Source organism: Oncorhynchus gorbuscha, linkage group LG14 (genome assembly GCF_021184085.1).
Source record: "Oncorhynchus gorbuscha isolate QuinsamMale2020 ecotype Even-year linkage group LG14, OgorEven_v1.0, whole genome shotgun sequence".
Classification (NCBI taxonomy): Eukaryota; Metazoa; Chordata; class Actinopteri; order Salmoniformes; family Salmonidae; genus Oncorhynchus; species Oncorhynchus gorbuscha.
In genome coordinates this window covers 14082589-14095969 of record NC_060186.1, presented here as the reverse complement: position 1 = coordinate 14095969, position 13381 = coordinate 14082589, and the positions used below count along the sequence as shown (strand labels likewise).

Sequence of the window (13381 nt, the reverse complement as noted above, 5' to 3'; positions counted from 1 at the left end):
AAAGAGGGACAGGTTTCAGTCTCATTTCAGTCATTCCAAAGCTCAACCGATAGTGAGGGATACGTGGCCCTGTAGAGCCCTGGGGCTAACTAAGTGCTAAATAGCACATCATCAAGCTACAAGTGTGCCGTTTATATTAGCGAGGCGGAAATATACATGACAGTGTAAAGTCCTACTGACCTGCTCGGCAAAGAAGGAGACGACAGTAAAGATCACCAGAGTCACCAATACACAGTGGGTCCAGAACTTCAGCTTGTCCCGATATACTCGCCTGTAAGACAGAGACAGTAAGACAGCAAAAATAAACAAACTATTTTTGGGCCATCAATGAATTCATGACAAAGCAGATAGCTCGCTGAAAGTCATCACTCTCATATTCTGATCCCAGTCTCCAATATGACATTTGATTGGGTGATGGACAGGGTGAAATGTTTTTGGGGAGTATCAATGAATACAAAAAACAGTCACCACTATCATATTCCGAGTCCAGTCTCAATTCTGAAATATTTTAGGCTTGGATAACAGGGTTTAAAGGTCATGATGAAATTAATGTGGTTCTAGGGGAATGGACGACAGGGTAAAGGGGTGACAATGTGACCAGACACCAGGGGACCTCTGCTACCACCCACCTGTCACTTCACTAACACCCTTGTGACTTGGAGTGTTGTGTGTGTGTGGATCATATGAGTCTAATTTTAAAGTATTGGTATCTGGGAAGATTCCTCCAGCTCAGGCCTGGCGCTATAAGGGCAGGATCCCACTCTAACCCCCTGGGATTCCCAGCGATCATTCATGGCAGTGCTGAACACTCGGAGGTGCTGACAGATAGGATCCTTCATTCTTCTCTTGGAGAAATGGGGAGAGACCTCTGTCTCACATGGCCCTGATACAGTAGGATAATGTATCTGTCTATCTATCATTTAGGACAGATACTACAATTGACAAAGCATCTGTACAGGCATCTTGTAATTAATGGTATGATGAAAAAAGAATGTACTAAATGCAGATCACATATTCAACTGATATATTCCAATATATAATACCATTCCCCTCTCTAGTATAAACCACCCCGGTCCTACCACTCCCCTCTCTCTAGTATAAACCACCCTGGTTCTACCATTCCCCTCATAAGTATAAACCACCCCGGTCCTACCATTCCCCTCTCTAGTATAAACCACCCCGGTCCTACCACTCCCCTCTCTCTAGTATAAACCACCCCGGTTCTACCATTCCCCTCATAAGTATAAACCACCCCGGTCCTACCATTCCCCTCTCTAGTATAAACTACCCCGGTCCCACCATTTCCCTCTCTCTAGTATAAACCACCCCGGTCCCACCATTCCCATCTCTCTAGTTTAAACCACCCCGGTCCCACCATTCCCCTCTCTCTCGTATAAACCACCCCGGTCCCACCATTCCCATCTCTCTAGTATAAAATACCCCAGTCCCACCATTCTCCTCTCTCTAGTATAAACCACCCCGGTCCCACCATTCCCCTCTCTCTAGTATAAACCACCCCGGTCCCACCATTCCCCTCTCTCTCGTATAAACCACCCCGGTCCCACCATTCCCCTCTCTCTAGTATAAACTACCCCGGTCCCACCATTCCCCTCTCTCTAGTATAAACCACCCCGGTCCCACCATTCCCCTCTCTCTAGTATAAACCACCCCGGTCCTACCACTCCCCTCTCTCTAGTATAAACCACCCCGGACCTACCATTCCCCTCTCTAGTATAAACGACCCCGGTCCTACCATTCCCCTCTCTAGTAAAAACTACCCCGGTCCTACCATTTCCCTCTCTCTCGTATAAACCACCCCGGTCCCACGATTCCCCTCTCTCTCGTATAAACCACCCCGGTCCCACCATTCCCCTCTCTAGTATAAACTATCCCGGTCCCACCATTCCCTCTCCCACCATTCCCCTCTCTCCAGTATAAACCACCCGGTCCTACCATTCCCCTCTCTAGTAAAAACTACCCCGGTCCTACCATTCCCCTCTCTCTAGTATAAACCACCCCGGTCCCACCATTCCCCTCTCTCTACTATAAACCACCCCGGTCCCACCATTCCCCTCTCGCTAGTATAAACCACCCCGGTCCTACCATTCCCCTCTCTCTAGTATAAACCTCCCCGGTCCTACCATTCCCCTCTCTCTGGTATAAACCACCCCGGTCCCACCATTCCCCTCTCTCTAGTTTAAACCACCCCGGTCCCACCATTCCCCTCTCTCTAGTATAAACCACTCTGGTCCTACCATTCCCCTCTCTAGTATAAACCTCCCCGGTCCTACCATTCCCCTCACTCTGGTATAAACCACCCCGGTCCCACCATTCCCCTCTCTCTAGTTTAAACCACCCCGGTCCCACCATTCCCCTCTCTCTAGTATAAACCACCCCAGTCCCACCATTCCCCTCTCTCTAGTATAAACCACCCCGGTCCCACCATTCCCCTATCTCTAGTATAAACCACCCCAGTCCTACCATTCCCCTCTCTCTAGTATAAACCACCTACCATTCCCCTCTCTCTAGTATAAACCACCCCGGTCCCACCATTCCCCTCTCTCTAGTATAAACCTCCCCGGTCCTACCATTCCCCTCTCTAGTATAAACCACCCCGCACCTACCATTCCCCTCTCTAGTATAAACCACCCCGGTCCCACCATTCCCCTCTCTCGTATAAACCACACCGGTCCCACCATTCCCCTCTCTCTCTCTCGTATAAACCACCCCGGTCCCACCATTCCCCTCTCTCTAGTATAAACCACCCCGGTCCCACCATTCCCCTCTCTCTAATATAAACCACCCCGGTCGTACCATTCCCCTCTCTCTAGTATAAACCACCCCGGTCCTACCATTCCCCTCTCTCTAGTATAAACCACCCCGGTCCCACCATTTCCCCTCTCTCTAGTATAAACCACCCCGGTCCCACCATTTCCCCTCTCTCTAGTATAAACTACCCCGGTCCTACCATTCCCCTCTCTCTAGTATAAACCACCCCGGTCCCACCATTTCCCCTCTCTCTAGTATAAACCACCTACCATTCCCCTCTCTCTAGTATAAACCACCCCGGTCCCACCATTCCCCTCTCTCTCGTATAAACCTCCCCGGTCCTACCATTTCCCCTCTCTAGTATAAACCTCCCCGGTCCTACCATTTCCCCTCTCTCTAGTATAAGCCACCTACCATTCCCCTCTCTCTAGTATAAACCACCCCGGTCCCACCATTCCCCTCTCTCTAGTATAAACCACCCCGGTCCTACCATTCCCCTCTCTCTAGTATAAACCACCCGCACCTACCATTCCCCTCTCTAGTATGAACCACCCCGCACCTACCATTCCCCTCTCTAGTATAAACCTCCCCGCTCCCACCATTCCCCTCTCTCTAGTATAAACCACCCCAGTCCTACCATTCCCCTCTCTCTAGTATAAACCACCCGGTCCCACCATTCCCCTCTCTCTAGTTTAAACCACCCCGGTCCCACCATTCCCCTCTCTCTAGTATAAACCACCCCAGTCCCACCATTCCCCTCTCTCTAGTATAAACCACCCCGGTCCCACCATTCCCCTCTCTCTAGTTTAAACCACCCCGGTCCCACCATTCCCCTCTCTCTAGTATAAACCACCCCAGTCCCACCATTCCCCTCTCTCTAGTATAAACCTCCCCGCTCCCACCATTCCCCTCTCTCTAGTATAAACCACCCCAGTCCTACCATTCCCCTCTCTCTAGTATAAACCTCCCCGCTCCCACCATTCCCCTCTCTCTAGTATAAACCACCCCAGTCCTACCATTCCCATCTCTCTAGTATAAACTACCCCGGTCCCACCATTTCCCTCTCTCTCTAGTATAAACCACCCCGGTCCCACCATTCCCATCTCTCTAGTTTAAACCACCCCGGTCCCACCATTCCCCTCTCTCTCGTATAAACCACCCCGGTCCCACCATTCCCATCTCTCTAGTATAAAATACCCCGGTCCCACCATTCTCCTCTCTCTAGTATAAACCACCCCGGTCCCACCATTCCCCTCTCTCTAGTATAAACCACCCCGGTCCCACCATTCCCCTCTCTCTCGTATAAACCACCCCGGTCCCACCATTCCCCTCTCTCTAGTATAAACTACCCCGGTCCCACCATTCCCCTCTCTCTAGTATAAACCACGCCGGTCCCACCATTCCCCTCTCTCTAGTATAAACCACCCCGGTCCTACCACTCCCCTCTCTCTAGTATAAACCACCCCGGACCTACCATTCCCCTCTCTAGTATAAACCCCCGGTCCTACCATTCCCCTCTCTAGTAAAAACTACCCCGGTCCTACCATTTCCCTCTCTCTCGTATAAACCACCCCGGTCCCACGATTCCCCTCTCTAGTATAAACCACCCCGGTCCCACCATTCCCCTCTCTAGTATAAACTATCCCGGTCCCACCATTCCCTCTCCCACCATTCCCCTCTCTCCAGTATAAACCACCCGGTCCTACCATTCCCCTCTAGTAAAAACTACCCCGGTCCTACCATTCCCCTCTCTCTAGTATAAACCACCCCGGTCCCACCATTCCCCTCTCTCTACTATAAACCACCCCGGTCCCACCATTCCCCTCTCGCTAGTATAAACCACCCCGGTCCTACCATTCCCCTCTCTCTAGTATAAACCACCCCGGTCCCACCATTCCCCTCTCTCTAGTATAAACCACCCCGGTCCTACCATTCCCCTCTCTCTAGTATAAACCACCCCGGTCCCACCATTCCCCTCTCTCTACTATAAACCACCCCGGTCCCACCATTCCCCTCTCTAGTATAAACCACCCCGGTCCCACCATTCCCCTCTCTCTAGTATAAACCACCCCAGTCCTCCATTCCCCTCTCTCTAGTATAAACCTCCCCGGTCCTACCATTCCCCTCTCTCTGGTATAAACCACCCCGGTCCCACCATTCCCCTCTCTCTAGTTTAAACCACCCCGGTCCCACCATTCCCCTCTCTCTAGTATAAACCACTCTGGTCCTACCATTCCCTCTCTAGTATAAACCTCCCGGTCCTACCATTCCCCTCACTCTGGTATAAACCACCCGGTCCCACCATTCCCCTCTCTCTAGTTTAAACCACCCCGGTCCCACCATTCCCCTCTCTCTAGTATAAACCACCCCAGTCCCACCATTCCCCTCTCTCTAGTATAAACCACCCCAGTCCTACCATTCCCCTCTCTCTAGTATAAACCACCTACCATTCCCCTCTCTCTAGTATAAACCACCCCGGTCCCACCATTCCCCTCTCTCTCGTATAAACCTCCCGGTCCTACCATTCCCCTCTCTAGTATAAACCACCCCGCACCTACCATTCCCCTCTCTAGTATAAACCACCCCGGTCCCACCATTCCCCTCTCTCGTATAAACCACACCGGTCCCACCATTCCCCTCTCTCTCTCGTATAAACCACCCCGGTCCCACCATTCCCCTCTCTCTAGTATAAACCACCCCGGTCCCACCATTTCCCCTCTCTCTAGTATAAACCACCTACCATTCCCCTCTCTCTAGTATAAACCACCCCGGTCCCACCATTCCCCTCTCTCTCGTATAAACCTCCCCGGTCCTACCATTTCCCCTCTCTAGTATAAACCTCCCCGGTCCTACCATTTCCCCTCTCTCTAGTATAAGCCACCTACCATTCCCCTCTCTCTAGTATAAACCACCCCGGTCCCACCATTCCCCTCTCTCTAGTATAAACCACCCCGGTCCCACCATTCCCCTCTCTCTAGTATAAACCTCCCCGGTCCTACCATTCCCCTCTCTCTAGTATAAACCACCCGCACCTAATTCCCCTCTCTACCACCCCGCACCTACCATTCCCCTCTCTAGTATAAACCTCCCCGCTCCCACCATTCCCCTCTCTCTAGTATAAACCACCCCAGTCCTACCATTCCCCTCTCTCTAGTATAAACCACCCGGTCCCACCATTCCCCTCTCTCTAGTTTAAACCACCCCGGTCCCACCATTCCCCTCTCTCTAGTATAAACCACCCCAGTCCCACCATTCCCCTCTCTCTAGTATAAACCACCCCGGTCCCACCATTCCCCTCTCTCTAGTATAAACCACCTACCATTCCCCTCTCTCTAGTATAAACCACCCCGGTCCCACCATTCCCCTCTCTCTCGTATAAACCTCCCCGGTCCTACCATTCCCCTCTCTAGTATAAACCACCCCGCACCTACCATTCCCCTCTCTAGTATAAACCTCCCCGCTCCCACCATTCCCCTCTCTCTAGTATAAACCACCCCAGTCCTACCATTCCCCTCTCTCTAGTATAAACCACCCGGTCCCACCATTCCCCTCTCTCTAGTTTAAACCACCCCGGTCCCACCATTCCCCTCTCTCTAGTATAAACCACCCCAGTCCCACCATTCCCCTCTCTCTAGTATAAACCACCCCGGTCCCACCATTCCCCTCTCTCTAGTATAAACCACCTACCATTCCCCTCTCTCTAGTATAAACTACCCCGGTCCTACCATTCCCCTCTCTCTAGTATAAACCACCCCGGTCCCACCATTCCCCTCTCTCTCGTATAAACCTCCCCGGTCCTACCATTTCCCCTCTCTAGTATAAACCTCCCCGGTCCTACCATTTCCCCTCTCTCCACCTACCATTCCCCTCTCTAGTATAAACCACCCCGGTCCCACCATTCCCCTCTCTCTAGTATAAACCACCCGGTCCCACCATTCCCCTCTCTCTCGTATAAACCACCCCGCACCTACCATTCCCCTCTCTAGTATAAACCACCCCGCACCTACCATTCCCCTCTCTAGTATAAACCACCCCGGTCCCACCATTCCCCTCTCTCTCGTATAAACCACCCCGGTCCCACCATTCCCCTCTCTCTAGTATAAACCACCCCGGTCCCACCATTCCCCTCTCTCTCTCTCGTATAAACCACCCCGGTCCCACCATTCCCCTCTCTCTAGTATAAACCACCCCGGTCCCACCATTCCCCTCTCTCTCTCTCGTATAAACCACCCCGGTCCCACCATTCCCCTCTCTCTCTCTCGTATAAACCACCCCGGTCCCACCATTCCCCTCTCTCTAGTATAAACCACCCCGGTCCCATCATTCCCCTCTCTCTAGTATAAACCACCCCGGTCCCACCATTCCCCTCTCTCTAGTTTAAACCACCCCGGTCCCACCATTCCCCTCTCTAGTATAAACCTCCCCCTCTCTCTAGTATTTTTTTTATTTTTTTATTTCACCTTTATTTAACCAGGTAGGCTAGTTGAGAACAAGTTCTCATTTGCAACTGCGACCTGGCCAAGATAAAGCATAGCAGTGTGAACAGACAACACAGAGTTACACATGGAATAAACAATTAACAAGTCAATAACACAGTAGAAAAAAATGGGCAGTCTATATACAATGTGTGCAAAAGGCATGAGGAGGTAGGCGAATAATACAGTTTTGCAGATTAACACTGGAGTGATAAATGATCAGATGGTCATGTACAGGTAGAGATATTGGTGTGCAAAAGAGCAGAAAAATAAATAAATAAAAACAGTATAAAAAACAGTATGGGAATGAGGTAGGTGAAAATGGGTGGGCTATTTTCCTATAGACTATGTACAGCTGCAGCGATCGGTTAGCTGCTCGGATAGCTGATGTTTGAAGTTGGTGAGGGAGATAAAAGTCTCCAACTTCAGCGATTTTTGCAATTCGTTCCAGTCACAGGCAGCAGAGTACTGGAACGAAAGGCGGCCAAATGATGTGTTGGCTTTAGGGATGATCAGTGAGATACACCTGCTGGAGCGCGTGCTACGGATGGGTGTTGCCATCGTGACCAGTGAACTGAGATAAGGCGGAGCTTTACCTAGCATGGACTTGTAGATGACCTGGAGCCAGTGGGTCTGGCGACGAATATGTAGTGAGGGCCAGCCGACTAGAGCATACAAGTCGCAGTGGTGGGTGGTATAAGGTGCTTTAGTGACAAAACGGATGGCACTGTGATAGACTGCATCCAGTTTGCTGAGTAGAGTGTTGGAAGCCATTTTGTAGATGACATCGCCGAAGTCGAGGATCGCTAGGATAGTCAGTTTTACTAGGGTAAGCTTGGCAGCGTGAGTGAAGGAGGCTTTGTTGCGGAATAGAAAGCCGACTCTTGATTTGATTTTCGATTGGAGATGTTTGATGTGGGTCTGGAAGGAGAGTTTGCAGTCTAGCTAGACACCTAGGTACTTATAGATGTCCACATATTCAAGGTCGGAACCATCCAGGGTGGTGATGCTAGTCGGGCATGCGGGTGCAGGCAGCGATCGGTTGAAAAGCATGCATTTGGTTTTACTCGCGTTTAAGAGCAGTTGGAGGCCACGGAAGGAGTGCTGTATGGCATTGAAGCTCGTTTGGAGGTTAGATAGCACAGTGTCCAATGACGGGCCGAAAGTATATAGAATGGTGTTGTCTGCGTAGAGGTGGATCAGGGAATCGCCCGCAGCAAGAGCAACATCATTGATATACACAGAGAAAAGAGTCGGCCCGAGAATTGAACCCTGTGGCACCCCCATAGAGACTGCCAGAGGACCGGACAGCATGCCCTCCGATTTGACACACTGAACTCTGTCTGCAAAGTAATTGGTGAACCAGGCAAGGCAGTCATCCGAAAAACCGAGGCTGTTGAGTCTGCCGATAAGAATATGGTGATTGACAGAGTCGAAAGCCTTGGCGAGGTCGATGAAGACGGCTGCACAGTACTGTCTTTTATCGATGGCGGTTATGATATCGTTTAGTACCTTGAGTGTGGCTGAGGTGCACCCGTGACCGGCTCGGAAACCAGATTGCACAGCGGAGAAGGTACGGTGGGATTCGAGATGGTCAGTGACCTGTTTGTCGACTTGGCTTTCGAAGACCTTAGATAGGCAGGGCAGGATGGATATAGGTCTATAACAGTTTGGGTCTAGGGTGTCTCCCCCTTTGAAGAGGGGGATGACTGCGGCAGCTTTCCAATCCTTGGGGATCTCAGACGATATGAAAGAGAGGTTGAACAGGCTGGTAATAGGGGTTGCGACAATGGCGGCAGATAGTTTCAGAAATAGCGGTTCCAGATTGTCAAGCCCAGCTGATTTGTACGGGTCCAGGTTTTGCAGCTCTTTCAGAACATCTGCTATCTGGATTTGGGTAAAGGAGAACCTGGAGAGGCTTGGGTGAGGAACTACGGGGGGCGGAGCTGTTGGCCGAGGTTGGAGTAGCCAGGCGGAAGGCATGGCCAGCCGTTGAGAAGTGCTTATTGAAGTTTTCGATAATCATGGATGTATCGGTGGAGACCGTGTTTCCTAGCCTCAGTGCAGTGGGCAGCTGGGAGGAGGTGCTCTTGTTCTCCATGGACTTCAGTGTCCCAGAACTTTTTGGAGTTGGAGCTACAGGATGCAAACTTCTGCCTGAAGAAGCTGGCCTTAGCTTTCCTGACTGACTGCGTGTATTGGTTCCTGACTTCCCTGAACAGTTGCATATCACGGGGGCTATTCGATGCTATTGCAGTCCGCCACAGGATGTTTTTGTGCTGGTCGAGGGCAGTCAGGTCTGGAGTGAACCAAGGGCTGTATCTGTTCTTGGTTCTGCATTTTTGAACGGAGCATGCTTATCTAAAATGGTGAGGAAGTTACTTTTAAAGAATGACCATGCATCCTCAACTGACGGGATGAGGTCGATGTCCTTCCAGGATACCCGGGCCAGGTCGATTAGAAAGGCCTGCTCACAGAAGTGTTTTAGGGAGCGTTTGACAGTGATGAGGGGTGGTCGTTTGACTGCGGCTCCGTGGCGGATACAGGCGATGAGGCAGTGATCGCTGAGATCCTGGTTGAAGACAGCGGAGGTATATTTGGAGGGCCAGTTGGTCAGGATGACGTCTATGAGGGTGCCCTTGTTTACAGAGTTAGGGTTGTACCTGGTGGGTTCCTTGATGATTTGAGTGAGATTGAGGGCATCTAGCTTAGATTGTAGGACTGCCGGGGTGTTAAGCATATCCCAGTTTAGGTCACCTAACAGAACAAACTCTGAAGCTAGATGGGGGGGCGATCAATTCACAAATGGTGTCCAGGGCACAGCTGGGAGCTGAGGGGGGGTCGGTAGCAGGCGGCAACAGTGAGAGACTTGTTTCTGGAGAGAGTAATTTTCAAAATTAGTAGTTCAAACTGTTTGGGTATGGACCTGGAAAGTATGACATTACTTTGCAGGCTATCTCTGCAGTAGACTGCGACTCCGCCCCCTTTGGCAGTTCTATCTTGACGGAAGATGTTATAGTTGGGTATGGAAATCTCTGAATTTTTGGTGGCCTTCCTGAGCCAGGATTCAGACACGGCAAGGACATCAGGGTTAGCAGAGTGTGCTAAAGCAGTGAGTAAAACAAACTTAGGGAGGAGGCTTCTGATGTTGACATGCATAAAACCAAGACTTTTTCGATCACAGAAGTCAACAAATGAGGGTACCTCAGGACATGCGGGGCCTGGGTTTACCTCCACATCACCCGCGGAACAGAGAAGGAGTAGTATGAGGGTACGGCTAAAGGCTATCAAAACTGGTCGCCTAGAGCGTTGGGGGCAGAGGATAAGAGGAGCAGGTTTCTGGGCATGGTAGAATATATTCAGGGCATAATGCGCAGACAGGGGTATGGTGGGGTGCGGGTACAGCGGAGGTAAGCCCAGGCACTGGGTGATGATGAGAGAGGTTGTATCTCTGGACATGCTGGTTGTAATGGGTGATGTCACCGCATGTGTGGGGGGTGGGACAAGGGAGGTAACAGGGGTATGCAGAGTGGATCTAGGGGCTCCATTGTGAACTAAAACAATGATAACTAACCTGAACAACAGTATACAAGGCATATTGACATTTGAAAGAGACATACAGCGAGGCATACAGAAGTCACAGGTGTTGAATTGAGAAAGCTAGCTAAAAACAGTGGGCGAGGCTAATCAGCTAGCACAACAAACAGCAGGTAAAATGGCGTTGACTAGGCAGCTGGGCCGACAGATAAGACAAACAAGCAGAGTGGGGTACCGTGATTAATGGGCAGTCCAGTGTGCGTCAGCTATGTAGCCAAGAGATCAGTGTCCAGGGGGCAGCGGTGGATGGGGCAGGGGGGCCGGGCTGGCGAGTGTTATCCAGGTTTTTTTTTTTTTTAAACTAACAATGACTAAATAGCTTGTAGCTAGTTAGCTGGTTAGCGTCTGGAGGTTAATGAGTGTGTCATAAAAATAAAATTAAAATTAAAAGTAACAGCGATTCCGTACCACAGTGGGTGAGGCAAGTTTCCGGAAGGTATAAACAAAATAAAAATCAAAAAGAGATAGAAAGTAAATGGGTTCAGAGTGTTTGGGATGCAGTGATTCAGATGGTTAGCAGGCCTGTGCTAACAAGCTAACAGTTCGTAGGCCCGGGCTAGACAAGCTAGCCGTTAGCAGGCCGAATTAGCAAGCAGGGAGATAGCGAGGGCTAGAGAGTTAACCTTTGGGGGGACGTCGCGATGGGGTGAGTCTGTTTATTCCTCTTCATGCGGTGACATCGACAGACCGGTCGTGGGCCCGGGTAGTTGTAGCCCAGGAGTATGCTACAGGTGCTCTAGTACGCTAGGTGAGCTGGAGACACAGCGTTTCAGAAAGCTCGCGGGCCTTGGCCGGCAGATGGATCTTTGACGATGTCGCAGCGAAAAAGCCTGTTGAAACCACCTCGGACGATTATGTCGGCGGACCAGTCGTGATGGATCGGCGGGGCTCCGTGTCGGCAGTAAAGGGTCCAGGCCAATTGGCAAAAGAGGTATTGTTGGGCCTCTTCGGCTAGTCGGGAGATGGGCTTAGCTCGAGGCTAGCTCAAGGCTAATTGGTGCTTGTTTTGGGACAGAGACGTTAGCCAGGAGTAGCCACTCGGATTGCAGCTAGCTAGTTGCGATGATCCGGTGTAAAGGTTCAGAGCTTGCGGTAGGAATCCGGAGAAAAAGCAGTCTGATGTGCTCTGGGTTGATGTCGCGCTGGTGTCCTAGTTAGCTTTGAAGACCGCTAGCAATGGCTAACTGAGTACTAGCTAGTAGCTAGTTAGCTGGCTAGCTTCTGATGGGGGTTCCGGTTCTAAAGTAAAGTATAGAAAAAGCAGATCCGTACCACATTGGGTGATGCGGGTTGCAGGAGAGTATATTCAGCTCTAGTTGGAAAGTGAGATTAAAATATGTACGAAATATATACAGAAAAAAAAACGAATAAAACTATATTTACACTAGACAGGACGGGACAAGACTAAACACACGTCCGACTGCTACGCCATCTTGGAAACCACCCCGCTCCCACCATTCCCCTCTCTCTAGTATAAACCTCCCCGGTCCTACCATTCCCCTCTCTCTAGTATAAACCACCCCGGTCCTACCATTCCCCTCTCTCTAGTATAAACCACCCCGGTCCCACCATTCCCCTCTCTCTAGTATAAACCACCCCGGTCCTACCATTCCCCTCTCTCTAGTATAAACCACCCCGGTCCTACCATTCCCCTCTCTCTAGTATAAACCACCCCGGTCCTACCATTCCCCTCTCTCTAGTATAAACCACCCCGGTCCTACCATTCCCCTCTCTCTAGTATAAACCACCTACCATTCCCCTCTCTCTAGTATAAACCACCCCGGTCCCACCATTCCCCTCTCTCTAGTATAAACCTCCCCGGTCCTACCATTCCCCTCTCTCTAGTATAAACCACCCCGGTCCCACCATTCCCCTCTCTCTAGTATAAACCTCCCCGGTCCTACCATTCCCCTCTCTCTAGTATAAACCACCCCGGTCCCACCATTCCCCTCTTTGTAGTTTAAACCACCCCGGTCCCACCATTCCCCTCTCTAGTATAAACCTCCCCGGTCCTACCATTCCCCTCTCTCTAGTATAAACCACCCCGGTCCCACCATTCCCCTCTCTAGTATAAACCTCCCCGGTCCTACCATTCCCCTCTCTCTAGTATAAACCACCTACCATTCCCCTCTCTCTAGTATAAACCTCCCCGGTCCTACCATTCCCCTCTCTCTAGTATAAACTACCCCGGTCCCACCATTCCCCTCTCTCTAGTATAAACTACCCCGGTCCTACCATTCCCCTCTCTCTAGTATAAACCACCTACCATTCCACTCTCTCTAGTATAAACCACCCCGGTCCCACCATTCCCCTCTCTCTAGTATAAACCACCCCGATCCTACCATTCCCCTCTCTCCAGTATAAACCACCCCGGTCCTACCATTCCCCTCTCTCTCGTATAAACCACCCCGGTCCCACCATTCCCCTCTCTCTCTCCACCCCAGTCCTATCATTCCCCTCTGTCTAGTATAAACCACCCCAGTCCTACCATTCCCCTCTCTCTCGTATAAACCACCCCGGTCCCACCATTCCCCCCTCTC

General features: G+C 50.8%; 1 protein-coding gene across 1 annotated transcript in view; it reads right to left on the bottom strand.

Annotated features, from left to right (window-relative positions):
* Positions 1-13381, bottom strand: part of LOC123994493 (N-acetylglucosamine-1-phosphotransferase subunits alpha/beta-like) — a 34006-nt gene that overhangs the window by 2167 nt on the left and 18458 nt on the right. Inside the window, exon 20 of the mRNA XM_046297161.1 lies at positions 181-271. Coding sequence (XP_046153117.1) covers positions 181-271 — 91 coding nt within the window. The remainder of the gene's footprint in view (positions 1-180; positions 272-13381) is intronic.